This window comes from Cynara cardunculus (genome assembly GCF_001531365.2).
Source record: "Cynara cardunculus var. scolymus isolate 2C chromosome LG 2, CcrdV1, whole genome shotgun sequence".
Lineage (NCBI taxonomy): Eukaryota > Viridiplantae > Streptophyta > Magnoliopsida > Asterales > Asteraceae > Cynara > Cynara cardunculus.
In genome coordinates this window covers 1,192,429-1,207,486 of record NC_037529.1, presented here as the reverse complement: position 1 = coordinate 1,207,486, position 15,058 = coordinate 1,192,429, and the positions used below count along the sequence as shown (strand labels likewise).

Here is a 15,058-nt window from a genome sequence, read left to right as displayed (position 1 = left end):
AAAACAAAAAATGGAAACAACAAACAAATCAATAATTTATATAGATTAAATTTCTTTAAAATAATAAAAAAGCAAAAGATAAGAATAACAAAAAAAACAAAAAATACAATAAAAAATAATACTTAAACTAGAGTTAGGAGTGATAACGAAAAAAAAAGATCGCTCTTTTTAGACTTGTTGAGAATGATTCTGGTCTAGTTCGTGGCCTATTAGAAGTAAAAGGCATTCTGGTGAGATCCTCACGAACATGCAGTCAGTTTGATAAGAATCGAATGATATTGCTTATTCGGTCCAAACCAAAGAATCTCTTAGATATGATATAAAATGGATCTTATTTTATCTTTGATCAGAAATTTTTTTTTATGAAAAAGACAAATTAACCTCTCCAAAATAGAAACAGAATTTACATGTACATGATAATCAGTAAAAACTAAGAAGTTAGATGCTCCGTATCTTATTTGAATTTAATGCATCTGACAAGGCCTGACTAGTGGGCCATATCTGTACGAACTAATTTAATTCAAACAAGACTTCAATAGATCTCCACTTTCAAGATAATAAATTATTTGATAATAAAATTAACTGAAAGGATGGGGTTTTTTTCATAATTTATATGAGATATAAACACTATATTTGACGTATAAGAAAAGATCTTCATCGTTGGATCAATTATAAATGAATGTCAACAGTAATGCCATGTATCAAGATGCACCTGATGGATGAAATCAGATTAAAAGTGATATGGTTTAGATCTTTTATTATGCTTCTCACACGTAACATCCCTTCTCACATGATCTTTTACAACGTAGCTAATGTTAGAAATACTAAAATATAGTAGTGGTTGGAGTTGGATGTAAATTTATGTTCGATATTTTGAAATTTCATTTTCTTTTATTGAAAAATTATAGCAAAATTGTTGAAGATACTCCAATAAACTCAAAAATTAAGTCCAATTATTGTTGTCAATCATGGCTTTAGTGAAAACTTGTTTACTATTAAAAACAAATATTATCAAACCGAAATTAACTGTCTTCGATTAAATTTTAAGAAATCAACTTTCAAAACTTTTAATTTTTAAAAACCAACTTCAAATCATATTGGGTTCTTGTTCATATTTTAAAGAGCATGAATTTAATCATTGGATCTCTTTAACAAGAAATTTAAACCAAACAAAATCATTATATCCCACCATGCCACGTGGTGGAGGTGAGGACTGGGATTTAGGGTCTGAAGAGGATAGTACGTAGGCAGCTCTTACCTCTACCCCTAAAAAGTAGAGCATTTGATTCCATAAAGACCCGGATGACATGCAAAATATGTTAAAAGATATGATAAATGTGTCTAAGGTTTAGGGTTTAGGGAAAAGCAAGAGAAACAACCAACTATGTGAAAGAAACCCAAGCCTAGCTAAATCAAATTTAATTATTTTGTTATATCATATCAACATGACGATTAACTTGATACTTTACTAAATGATTCAAGGAGTAGGCTGAATACATACCTATGTTTAAATGCACATCTACCGACTAATTTCCTCCTCATCAACATCATAACTTATATTTTACATTTTCAATGTATGATTTGATATGATTTTGATATAAATATGAATGCATATAACACCACCATAATTCAACCTACAATATACAAGTGTAATGTTCAGACTAAAGGCTTTTTTATGTTACCATGAAAGAAAATAGACTTGAACAAATCTTTTCAATCAAATTCACTTTTTAGCCATTTTGACATCGAATTCCCGTTTTAGCAAATGCGTAAAGCCTATTTCTAAATTTAAATAAGAGGAAAACGAAAATTCTTTATGCAAATGAGGATCCTTACGCAAATTTGCATAAAGATTTTTTTCAACCTGAAAATAGGTTTTATATAAATACGTAAGTAAACTTCATATAAAATGGAAATTTAATTGAAAAATGGTTAAAAAATGAATATTTGCCAGGACAAATTCCAACCCTACAAATTTAATTATTTTAGCAGTCCGACAACCGATATAAGTTGATGGTAAAATGATTGGTTGATGTAGAAAATTATGTGGAAGTGATGCATCATCGTGGAAAGTGAAGTGGCTATACAATATTTATCTCTAATGGACATGGATATTGAATGTTCATTAATACATGGACTTTGAAGAAATATGACATATTTTAAACGAAGAATACATAAATAAATGCATGGGACCGACATCTACTATTTCCTGCAACTTGACCATGTACCAAACACACACAACACTTTCAAACATTGGGTTTTTAAAAACCAAAAGTAGTACCATTTCAACCAAAATTCTTAAAGGCTCAAGACACGCTTAGACGCGAGGGGGTCCCGGGGCCTAGACGTGAGGCGCATCTTATAAAAAAAGTACATACACACATATATAAATATATATATATATATATGTATATATATTCAGGAGAATACCGTAAAAAATGAAAAACTATGGAACACCCTGGTAATCGTTCATTTGAACGGTATGCACATGTGCATACAAGTAATTTGTAGCAATTCGTCCAGTAAGCACATGTGCATAAAAACCAAAAAATAGCTTCAATTACTTTGCACATATGCATAAAAACCAAAAAATAGCTTCAATTACTTTATGCACGTGTGCATACTATCCAAATGAATGGTTATCAGAATGTTCCTCAGCTTTTCATTTTTTTGGATGTTTTCCTCTGAACCTCCCTCTATATCTATACTATATCATAAAACATTTGACAAATACTTTTAAAAATTAATTTTTATGCATGAAATATTGTTTATTAATGCATATTACTTAAAATTTTGAGGTTATAAATAAATCGTGCGTAATTACAACTTATTAAAGCTCCATGTTTGAATTCGTGTAACTAAATGCAAATAAACATAATCAACTACAGGATAAACATCTCATTTTAAATATAAAAAATCTAAAATATAATTAGGATAATTATTGAATAATACTTATAACAAAATACTTAATTATTATCCTCATAAAAATTATATTATTAAACCAAAAACAAATTACTTTGTTATTAAACCTAATTAGATTATGATAAAAATTTTGAATTAAAGAAATTACATAAAAAACGAGAATTTTAAAAAGTTAATTTAAACTAATATCGCTATATTTTTTCATTTTTTTATGAATAAAACCATTATCGTTTTCTCAAAATCACATAAAACCGTATTATATCGAGAGAGACAAAAAACAAAACAAAATATTATCTCGATGTATCTCGCTGCATTGCGCAAGTATCCTTCTAATATATATATACACACACAGTCACGCACAACTCAAATATGTTGCAAGTACAGACCTCCAGTGCAGCAACCAACAATACTTTGACAGAGGCAGAAGTGAGAAGGATTTAAAACATGTGCGTCAGGGAGAAGTTTTAAGGTCTTGGTATTTAATATTAGGGTTTAACTTATGTCATCTATATAATAGCTCTTTGTTTAAGAAATCTAGGAGATGAGAAGATGAGAAAACTTATTTAAAATCAATGTTTGAATAGGTATTTAATACCACTTTGTGAGCTGCACCTAATCACATAAGGCGCCTCGGCCAGGGCTTAAGACCTTTAAATACCTAATCTTAGTGACTTGGTGAGCCTCGTGAATACGTCTAACCTCAACTTTAACAAAGCCCGAGACCTTGAGCCTTATGAGCCTCAGAGCCTGGACACGCTTTTAACAACTATGATTTCAACTATTGCTACTTTAATGTGTTTCAAAGTTTACGTTGACTGATTCGTAACAGGGTATTTATTTACTAAAATAAATCAATTAAGACAAGTAACCAAATTACCATATCAGACAAAAATTTGAATCATGCCAAGAGTACTAACCTCAAGATTACCCAATTTCAGAATGAAGAATATATACGATCGAATATTGTTGCCCCTGATGCTTAGGTGATCTAAACTCACTGGATTCTTCTTTTTTAGTGCAAGTTTAACCGTCTTCAGATGTGTGTTCATACTAATATCCGCACCTGCACATGTCGATAAGGACGGATTCTAATCAGGGTGCAAGAATTCAATGCACTACGAGAAATGTCAATGGATACTTCGCATAGAGCTTCACTTCAATTTTTCAAGGACAAAGGCATGAACAATCCACAAAGATAATTAACTGTTAGTATATTGACCACCTAAAATGATTGTTGTCTAAGGGGCTATTTGGTTGGTTTTTCATTAAGTCATGTATGGATAAAGTTGTGTATTTGTGGATTAATCTGTCTTAATAGATTGGGAAGGTTTTTGTTTGGGAGAGTTTTTTCATAGACAAAAGAAGTGTGTTTTTTAATTGGCAGTGACAAGTTTGGAAAAGAATTAGCTTTCTGCATATAGCTCCCTCCAGAAGATTACAGAATAAGACACTTTTCTATGTCATTAAGACACTACCAAACAGTTATGTATAGTTAAACGAATAAGCTATGAGTCTTACTAAGCTCATTAAGCTGCTAACAAACAGGGGTATTACCTTCACTTGCAAATGGAATGGGGGTCATAAAAGCATGCAAAAAGTCAAAATGATTTATGAATTGGATAATAAAGATATGAAGGATCTTTGATTGTGAATAATAACCCTCTATATATTTATCAAGCTTCTAAATGACATGAGGTGAGGCATGGCATGGGCATGAAGTCAAGCCTTAAGCCTTACAGGTTACGGCGAGGCCACGGTGTTTTTTAAGGTGTGCCCTAAGGCGGTGATACACACACACACACACACACTTGTGTATGTGTTATGTTTTGAATAATAACGTAAAATAAATTAAGCTATATAAAGGAATAAAACTAAAAACAAAGAAGAATCATTGATACGAAATATATAGGGCTGATAAAAAATGGTATCAATGGTGCAAATCAGGATTAAATGTCTTGAATCTCAACTCACAACTTTCTTGAATTTTCAAAGAATTCATGTTCGACTCTTTGTGTATGGGAATGACAATAAGTATTTACCTATTTAGGCTTTTAGTTGTTAAGTTTCTTTTTTAAGTTTATTCAAGTCCCATGTCTTGTACATAATTATCATTTATCATTCATATTATATATTAAAAAATCTCACAATCACACATCTAATTATCATCCAAATCGGAGCCAAAATTTCAACATCCAAATTGGATTGGTGGGTTCTTGGATGGCAGTTCAGGATCCAATAAAACCGAACCAATCCAATCCAACGACCATCCAATTACATATCTAATTATCATCCAACTACTATCCAAATAACTATATATAATTATTAACATTTTACGATATTATCTTTTAGTTGATAGTTATACATAGTGGTTTCTATGAAATTAACAAAATATATGAATATTTGGTTGAAATGATTGATTGATTGGTTGAAAATTGTATCAAAATATTGGATAGATCCAATCCGATCCAATGGATAACCAATTATAATATCCAAGGGATGGAACTCCAATCCAATCATCCATTGGATTTGATTGAATCAGATGTCTGGTGTTAGTTGGATTGGATCGGATGACAAAATCCAACATCCAATTGGATCGGATGACAAAATCCAACATCCATTGGATGATTGGATCGGATCCACCTAAATTCACTGGATTTCAACCGATAAACACCCCTGCAAAAACCCTAGTCAAACGATGAGAAGCCAAAGCCCCAAAAACTGAACCGTTGATCATGGAACCATTACGAACCGCTGATCATGGAACCATTACAGGTTTCCATCTATTTCTTCACTTAATTGCGTAGAAATGTACCATTGAAATCATACACTCTAGATATTGTTAATCAATTTATTCCTTTTTCCAGTTCATGTTTAACACCAAAGACACCATAAATCACAAGACAAACCTGCTAAAAGAATGAAGATCCCTAATACAGACATGAGCTAAGGCCTACTTATCGGTGAATGGGAAAAAGTCATACAACAATCAGTGCACGTTTACTTATCAATGAACGGAAAAAGGCATACAACAATTAGTGAACAAAACGATGCCCAAGCACTGAACTAAACCCTAATAACGAAGTGATACTAGAAGCACATTTAAGCGAAATCAAAATATCTACAACGTAAGAGTTCAATTGTACATTTCTGCATAATTGAGTGAAGAAATAGATTGAAACCTGTAACGGTCCCATCATCAACAATTCGGTTCTTGAGCTCGATCGAAACAAGCTCCTTGTTGAGCTTCATCAAACACCTGTTCATAAATGGAATCAATCGTTGCATACGAACACTCAAATTCACACGGAAAGAAGAAAAGGAATATCAAAATGTAGACAACTTTTCACATACCTAACAAGGTTCATCGCCGGAGATAATGGAAAATATCAAGGATTAGCTGCCGGCCGATGGCGTGAGCACATGGAGGGTTTTAGGGCTTTGACTTCTCACCCTTTTACGGCATTTCCATTGGAGTTTTCATAAAATGTAAAAAAATAGAGCCAAAAATTAAAATTTCCGAAAAAGTTAAATTCGACTTTAATTTTAACAATTTTTTTATTTAAAATATTATAACATTAATTATATAAATTAAAAGGGTAGTTGGGATTGTTTATTTGAAACAACTTATATTTTTCAATAAAAGTGTTTATTAACTTATTATAAGTTATAATGTTTTAACTTCTTCAAAAAATTCTTATTACTAGTTTGACACTGTTATAAGTTGTTTATTCAAACACTCAAAAGTGATTTTTACCGGTGTCACACCGGAATAAGTCAATAAATTATTTTTATAAGCAATTCCAAACACCCCCCTAAATTTCATATATTTTTTGTTCACTCAGTGACAGAGACTAACAACTAGAGTCTAGAGGTGATCATTTGCAGACCTGAGTTGGACCCCGGTTGGGCCTAACTTGTTTTTTTGTCCAACGGGCCTAATGTTGTAAAACCAAGCTTTTTTCGGGCTTGACAATTGTCCGTCTCATAAATAGGTCGGGCTTGTCCACGAACTAACGAGCCTAAAAAGTGTACCTCTTATAAATCTATAAACTTTTAATAACAATTAATTAACAAATGTGGAATCAAAAAGTAAAGAAAAAACATTGTTGCAATTAAAATTTTAAGCAACTAAAGTGGCAGATGAATCTCAACAAGTGGAGAAAAAAATAGAAAAAAAAACAACCCCTTGGCCTTTTGGGTTCTCAATAATAACCAAGTTGTTTCATCTTATAACTTTAATAATTTGATTTTAAAATATATTATTATAATTTAATTAATGGTAAAAAATATTAATTAAAAAAATATAAACGGACTGAACGGGCTTGTCCATGTTTATTTATACATTGTCCATATCCGCTCATTAATTTTAACGACAAACAAGGGTCCGTCCATTTTCTCGATAATGGTTGTCCAAGCCTGTATTTCTAACGGGTCAGATAGGTCGGGGCTAACGAGTCGTCCCGCCGATGAACATCTACTAGCAACTGATCCACACACACAAAAAAAAAACAAAAAAATTGATATATTTAATAAAACATTATTTTTCTCTTCTATAACCATTGGAGATGTTCTGAAGGTCTTCAGCTAGAAAGATTAATGTAAAATCTTTATGTTTAAGTAAATAAAAGGTATAACTATTTTATTTTTTAAATAAGTAATATTACCACGACAGGTACGAAACCAGTTGTTCACTTTATCTGATATATCAATATTAAGATACATAATGTTAATTTCCAACAAAACCATGTTTTTTTTCCTTGTCAAACCATTTCCAAATTACCAAATAAAATAACTTACATTAAACTCCACCATGATAGTTTTTACAATAACCTATTTTGTTGTTCCCACATATATATATATATATATATATATATTTATATATTGGATAATCACGAAAGTTAATAGTAACTAGAAAATTGTCACTTCATCCCGAGTTTAAGGTAAGAACCAATGTTCTTATAAAAGAACTCAAATAGGGTAGTTCTTATAAAAACTTGTTAGTCCTGAAATAATATGGCAAACCCTGCAAGGTTATTGTAGACGAGGGGTTGAATACAATAACACACAATTTTTACTTAAATTAACTATTGATGATTCAAGATCAAAAATCACACTTAGAAAACAAGATTGATGTGGAATACAACAAATTAAGATACGTCACAACAATCTTTCACTAAGATTACAATGACTCAAATAACAAAAGAACTTTTATGCATTTCGAGGGAGCTGTCGATTTTTGCTATATCACGTAGAGAACTTTTTGAAAGCGTAACCTTGGACGGTGCAATCACTTTGCACTAAAATACCACAATGTGCATTAAATGCGTGAGACGCTTGTCACTTGGGGATAAGATGTCATGTTTGACTTTGAAACTCCTCCGAGCATTCCTTTCACTGTACCAAAGAAAATGACTCGTCTCTAAAACACTTTTATGTCATTTATTGAAATGTCGTGTCAAGAGCAAGATAAGGACAAACATGTCTTTATAGGTGTTTTCAGACAATATATTTTTCAAAGGAAAACGTTGGTGAGATTTTGTAAAAGAAAAGGGTTGCTGCAAATGTTTCTTCAAGAAGACACGGTTAAGTAAATCGGCAGAAGAAAATTTGGTGCACAAATTGAAAGATACGTCCTGACCCGCATAGGTTGTTGCACATTATTTGATATCGAATACTCTTTGAGTCGCGAACTATTTTGGTTGATACCAAACTATCTGAATATCCAAAATACTTCAAAGTACACATCCTAATGGTGTGAAAATATAATATGAAGAGTTATCAACAAATCATCGGTGACCCAACAAAACTATTTACAATGTTGATTCTTACAAAAAAAAAACTATATTTTTTACTTATAAGAATTTCGCATTAGATATGCACTAGACACCAATTACATTTAGGGGCTGTTTGGGTCATCGGAATTGAAAGGAATTGAAAGAAATTGGAATATCTAATCCTTTGACCAAATTCCAAATGGAGTGTTTGGTTCAATGGAATAAGATCATGGAATCATTTCAATTCCGATCAATTCCTTCATGCATAGATTTCACCATTCCACGACAACATGCTATGATTTCAATTCTTTTCCTACAGATTCATCTTCTAATCCAAATTCATTGAACGAATCTACCATCTCATCTACTGCATTTCTGGTTCGATCTCCAGGTACGCTCTCTCTCTCTCTCTCTCTCTCGTAAACAAAATTCGATCGCCAATCTGGTTCGATCTTCAATCAATCTCTGATTCGATTTTCAATCGCTCTCTGGTTCGATCCCAAATTGAATGAAATTAGGGCACCGATCGCTTCTTTAAACAAAATTTAGTGAACAATTTCAGATATTATTAATATAAGTGAACAATTTCAAATTTTATCTGATGTTAATAATGTAATTTGGTTTAATGGTAATTTTATTTTATTTTTAAATGAAAAAAAATCATAAAAGGTCATTTGTTGATATTTAATTTCAATTCCAAAGTTGAATTCAGTGAACCAAACAAAAAAGTTTCAATTCCGTTAAGAATTCCATTCCAATTCTATGCAACCAAACGCAATCACAAGACAAGGTCAAATTCCATCAGATTCCATTTCATTTCCTCAAAGTCAAATTCATTTGATGAATTCCAATTACATCGAATTCTATTTTACGAACCAAACGTCCCCTTAGAACTTGTTTTTTTTTCAAAATTACCTCTTAATACCTCTTAAGTCCGATTCGTTTAAACGTTTTGGTATTAAGAGTGTTTGTTTTATTTTTTAAAATAAGAGCTTAAAAGCTCACCATGTGATAGATGACGAATTAAGATTAAGAGGTACATTTACCACTTAAAATTTCATATTTTGGGAGCTGTAAGAGATTTGTTAGCAAAAACTATTCATATTTTATACTTTTATAAAAAAAACTATTCATCTTTCATATTTTTTGCACTATTTTGACCAATTCAGATTTCAGATATAAAAACAAACAATCTTACTGATCTAGATTTTAGACTTCAAGATCACCTCTTATAAATCAAAAATAAAATCAGACTTCAGATTTCAACATATCTTATAAACACAAACTATCACCTTAGTATTCAACTAAACTAAACACAAACACAAATATTATATTATGGAATCTTCCAAATTACAATTGACTGTAATAAATATTATATATTTCAAAATTATAACATTAATTATATTATTAAAATAATTAAATAATATTTATTTATGCTCAATATTAATTATGACAAATTTATCCAAATTAAACAATTTAAATATACATTTTAATAAATACACTTTCCATATTTGTTGATTCTCATAAAGATTCCCATAAACCCTTTTCCACCATTTTTCACCTTCTTTTTACCCTCAGAATTCAATTCCACAACAAAACCCAATGTCTTTTCTCCATTTCACTCTCTTCGTCTTCGTCTTCATCTTCTTCCATTCCTTCAATCTCATTGATTCATCTTCTACAGCTTTCGTAGCTCCAGTCGAGAAAGACGAATCGACAGAGCTCTACATCATCTCCATCTTCATCAGAACTCCTCTCCAATCCGCCGATTTGATTCTCGATCTCGGTGGTAAATTGAGCTGGATCGATTGCACTACCGGTGTTTACACCTCCACAACTCACCATTACATCCCTTGCGGTACCGATCTCTGTGATTCAATCGGCTCAATCGCTTGCTCAAATTGTTTCCGACCGTCGGGTCCTGGTTGCCATAACAATTCATGTGGTTTATTCCCGGAGAATCCGGTGATTCGGAACAGTATTCTAGCGCAGGCGTTGGTTGATTCAGCCGCTTTGACCAGTACCGATGGTCGGAGCCCCGGTCAACTAGGCGTTGTTCCTAATTTTGTCCTTTCTTGCTCCGATGACTCTTTGCTTCAGGGCTTACCGAAGGGAGTTTCTGGTTTGGCCGGTCTGGGACGGTCTAATGTTTCGCTTCCGGCGCAGGTTAGTGTTCTTATCCTGTTTGAGTTATAATATTGTAGTAAAGTAACAAAGTTGGCGGTTTAGGCCCCTATAGTTTTATTAGTTTTCACTATCACTCCTTCTCGTTTATAACATGGATCTTATAATGCAAAGTACAAACTTTTATACATGAAATATACAATTTATTCAGTCACTTATATATAACTGTTCGGTATTGAAAAACAAGTGTTTTTAATGATATAGAAAATATCTAATTCGGTAAATTTTTAGGGGAGCTTTATAGAGAAAACCAAGTTTTTTTTCCTTTCCAAATCTGTCATTTCAAATTAAAAAACACGTTTCTTTCATCAACGAAAACCTCTTTATGACAAACAATCTTCCCAATCTATACATATTGATGAATTTATTGATGCATGACTTAATGAAAAACTAACCAAACAGGCCGTAAAAAAATGTACGGATCATCAAGAGCATCCTCTACGTATTCTCAAAAAGAGATAAAACGAAGATTTTAAGGATATTTATGCTAGTCTTTTGTTCCTAAAGACTCTTTAAAATGGAGAAATTATGTGATATATGATAAATGCTCCAGATTAGAGGAACGCCATAAAATTAAATGATTAATAGAAATCTTGATTTTCACAAATAAAACTGTTTTAATAGTATAACTAATACTAAAATATAAAACCAAAGGGCTATTGGCCTAGCGGTATGCGAGTCTTTGGTCTTTTAAGAAGTCAAATGTTCAAATATCACAAAATGTAAAGAGGATGTGAGTTTATTTGTTTTATTTGAAGTATATAAATATTATATGCTTCAAAAAAATATAAAAAAATATTAGAGTTGACTTTTTTTTTTTAAATTTAACTTTTGATATTTTAATTTAAAAAAAAATATTAAAAAATGTATAGAAAATGCTCTAGTTTAAAATTAAGTTCAAACAAGAGGTTGACTTTTTAATTGCACTTTTATTAAAGAATGTATAGAAAATGCTCTAGATTAAAATTAAACAATTTCAATAGATATTATTCTTAAATGTCAAATATTTAGATTTGATATTTGATATTTGTGAATTTCCAATGGTTTTTTTCTTTTTGTTTGATGGTGGTTAACTTTTTACAAAGGAAATTTAAGTCTTTTTCACTGGTTTCTTAATTTTTTATTAAAATTAAAAACATATTATATTTTTAATTTTAAAGTATAGAGCAGAAAAACCAAAAGCACTTTTTACAATTTAAAATAAAAAATATAACATGTTATATTATTTAAATCAAAATAATGAAAATGACTAAAAAGCCCTTGATTTACTCAACTTAACGGAAAAAGTTAACGATCGTTATACACAAAGGTCAAAACCGTTGGAAATCTACAAATATAAAGAACTAAATTTAAGTTCTTGAAATTTATAGATGATATCCATTAAAAGTTACAAAAATTAGAGACTAAAATTAAACTTTTACTCATTAAATATTTTGGCAAATGATACCGATTTAATCCTTATCTAATTCCTTCCGGCGCAGGTTAGTAGCGTCTACGCTTCACCCAACATTTTTGCGCTATGCCTTCCCAATCCATCAAGTCCATTACCCGGTTCAGCCTTTTTCAACTTCGCCGGTCCATATTATTTTTCACCCGGAATCGATCTCTCGAGTCATCTTGTTTACACACCCCTCATTTTAAACCCGGTCGGATTCACCATGATAACCTACAACCGCCAACCTTCCGACGAGTACTTCATCGGAGTCACCTCCATCGCCGTCAATGGCAAGCCGGTAGAATTCAACCACAACCTCTTGAAAATAGACGGTAACGGTTTCGGTGGAACCAGATTGAGCACCGTCACTCCTTACACCGTCTTAGAAACCTCAATTTACAAAGCATTCACAAAAGCATTCATAAACGAATCGGCAGCACTCAACCTCACCGAAACAGATCCGGTGGATCCGTTTGATGTGTGTTATGCAGCGTGTGATGTTTTGAGTACGAGATTAGGACCTGCGTTTCCGACGATTGATCTTGTGATGCATAGCGACGATGTGTTTTGGAGGATTTTTGGAGCGAATTCGATGGTGAAAGTTGCGACGGAAAATGGAGATCGGTGGTGCTTAGGGTTTGTTAATGGCGGTGATGATCCGAGGACGTCGGTGGTGATTGGAGGACATCAAATGGAGGATAACTTGTTGCAATTTGATCTGGTGTCGGAAAGATTAGGGTTTAGTTCGTCGGTTTTGGTGCATAATACTAACTGCGCTGGCTTCAACTTCACCGAAGATCCTGTTCTCCGATGAATCCAATTCTGATCAAACTTGTGAGTTCAAAACCTAATTGTTTTTTTTCGTAATTTGCTTCTTAGAATCAGATCTGTGACTTTTCGTTACAAAAAAAATCGTACATGCATAAAAAATGGGCATATTTTGGTATTTTCAGGATTTATGAACAAAGCTTATGATTCGTATTTCGTTTTCATGCTAACAGAAGGCTGTTTGAAGAGACGGGCTTCTGAATTGCTGAATCTTGTTTGGTAGAAAAAGTCTGTCGTTTAAAACGATTTTGTATCTTGTGTCTCCCTTAATTATTCATCACCATACCAGTTGTGATATGAGCACTGGGGACTCGGTGTTTCCCGGTGGTGGTTGTGTGGTTTTACCACACAACTCGTCCGTCCTGGTTGACTCGCTCGCATTACCGATCACCAACGGACGCAAACCGGGTCAACTTGGCGTGACCCCCCGAGTTCGTCTTCAGTTGCTCCGATGAGTCTTCGTGGTTACTGCATGGCCATGCTAAGAAAGAAATTACTGCTTTAGCCGGTTTCGGATTTTCGAAGTTTTCACTCCCGGCGCAGGTTAGCACCACCGCCGGTTCCTTTGTTTTTGCATTGTGTCTTTCCGGCTCGCCGTCGGCTCCCGGCGTTGCGTTCTTGGACCACGCCAAACCGTACTATCTCATCCCGGGAATCTACGTCTCCGATCATCTTAACTACACACCAATCTTCTCGTACCCAATCACAACCAACACCATACGCTCTGAAGATGCATATTTCATTGGAGTCGAATCAATCAACATCAACGGAAAACCAATTAGAATAAACCCGAAACTCCTTACAGTCGATCTAAATGGCAAGGGTGGACCAAGGACCAGCACAACAAATCCATACACCACGATCGAGAGATCAATCTTCTCGGCTTTCATGGAAGCATTCACGGACAAATCAACAACCATGAAACTAAAACCAACCAAACCGATCAAACCGTTCAAAGTTTGTTACAAAGCCGATGACGTTTCACAAACCGATTTTTATAACATTTGATGATATGGATAAAAAGTCTATTGTGCGATTTTCTATGAGTGTAACCCTTCCATAAATGAGTATTGACATCATCATATGGACCAGACAATAGGTACAAAATAAAAAAAGATTAAAACTTTGTTACATCAATTTATAAAAATTGAGTAAATCATGTTTTTCGTCCCTGTAGTTTGTAGAAAATCGCTATTTTCGTCCTTGCAATTTTTATCTATATGGTTTACTATTCATTGTTGTTTTTCTGTCCATATGAGTTAAAATTTATTGTGGTTTTAGTCCCTGTTGTTATTTTAGTCCACATTTAAAGTAGGAGTTAGTCATAGTGACGAAAAATCGCAACAGATTGTAAACTATAGGGATAAACAACACAATTTCAAATTCACAGGTATGAAACCGCAACTTTTAATAAACCACAAGGAACAAAAACCATAATTTACTCTATAAAAATATTTTTGTTACATTAAGTATAAACTAAACCCAATTTAATTACATGACAAACCAGATATTGTTACGAAGGGTGGGTGACTTCAAGAATAATTATGATACTATCAACATCAAAGGTAAAATGATCATTTATGTCGTTTAACAAACAATTTAGCCTAACTCATACATAAAAACAATCAAACAACTCCTCAATTGCCTTCTACAAAAGAAAAGGGAAAAGAGAAATAAACCTAACTACATAACAAATTTACAGAAATAATTGCAGCATATATACATAGGCCTCAATTCCGGTGAGGAGGGTAATTTATCAATTCTAATGTTGTGCATTGAGATGCATCGGATCAATTCCTGTAAGAAACGCAATTCATTAGAGGATGATTAAAAGTGATCAAGAGTCCAGATCCCTTCCTTCTCATCTTTAACTCTTATTCTCAAATGATAATATATATATATTAGGATGATTAAA

At 32.7% G+C, this 15,058-nt stretch overlaps 3 protein-coding genes and 1 pseudogene across 3 annotated transcripts in view; 2 read left to right on the top strand and 2 right to left on the bottom strand.

Annotated features, from left to right (window-relative positions):
• Nucleotides 1-1,723: 1,723 nt before the first annotated feature.
• Nucleotides 1,724-6,347, bottom strand: LOC112508079 (small nuclear ribonucleoprotein SmD1a-like). Its single transcript, XM_025112858.1, has 4 exons — nt 6,274-6,347; nt 6,102-6,178; nt 3,840-3,985; nt 1,724-1,864 (listed from the first exon to the last, which is right to left on the bottom strand). Exons 1-4 carry the CDS (start codon nt 6,285-6,287, stop codon nt 1,724-1,726), a joined length of 378 nt encoding a protein of 125 aa, XP_024968626.1. The 5' UTR covers nt 6,288-6,347.
• Nucleotides 6,348-10,202: 3,855 nt separating this feature from the next.
• Nucleotides 10,203-13,293, top strand: LOC112507125 (basic 7S globulin-like). The gene is made up of 2 exons (XM_025111560.1): nt 10,203-10,862; nt 12,362-13,293. Exons 1-2 carry the CDS (start codon nt 10,299-10,301, stop codon nt 13,127-13,129), a joined length of 1,332 nt encoding a protein of 443 aa, XP_024967328.1. The 5' UTR covers nt 10,203-10,298; the 3' UTR covers nt 13,130-13,293.
• On the top strand, nt 13,274-14,182 carry LOC112508074 (annotated as a pseudogene).
• A 382-nt stretch (nt 14,183-14,564) lies between these two features.
• Nucleotides 14,565-15,058, bottom strand: part of LOC112507208 (R3H domain-containing protein 4-like) — a 5,361-nt gene continuing 4,867 nt past the window's right edge. Inside the window, exon 8 of the mRNA XM_025111670.1 lies at nt 14,565-14,940. Within this exon, the coding sequence (XP_024967438.1) occupies nt 14,934-14,940 (7 nt within the window). The 3' untranslated portion in view covers nt 14,565-14,933. The remainder of the gene's footprint in view (nt 14,941-15,058) is intronic.

What these genes read in the sequence shown, in the direction of transcription:
- LOC112507125 (XM_025111560.1), top strand. Translation starts at nt 10,299, where the DNA reads ATGTCTTTTCTCCATTTCACTCTCTTCGTCTTCGTCTTCATCTTCTTC. An exon ending in ATGTTTCGCTTCCGGCGCAG is followed by an intron (nt 10,863 to 12,361) that starts GTTAGTGTTCTT and finishes CTTCCGGCGCAG; the next exon opens with GTTAGTAGCGTCTACGCTTC.
- LOC112508079 (XM_025112858.1), bottom strand. An exon ending in TGATGATGGGACCGTTACAG is followed by an intron (nt 3,986 to 6,101) that starts GTTTCAATCTAT and finishes CGACATGTGCAG; the next exon opens with GTGCGGATATTAGTATGAAC. An exon ending in TGAAATTGGGTAATCTTGAG is followed by an intron (nt 1,865 to 3,839) that starts GTTAGTACTCTT and finishes ACCTATTTTCAG; the next exon opens with GTTGAAAAAAATCTTTATGC.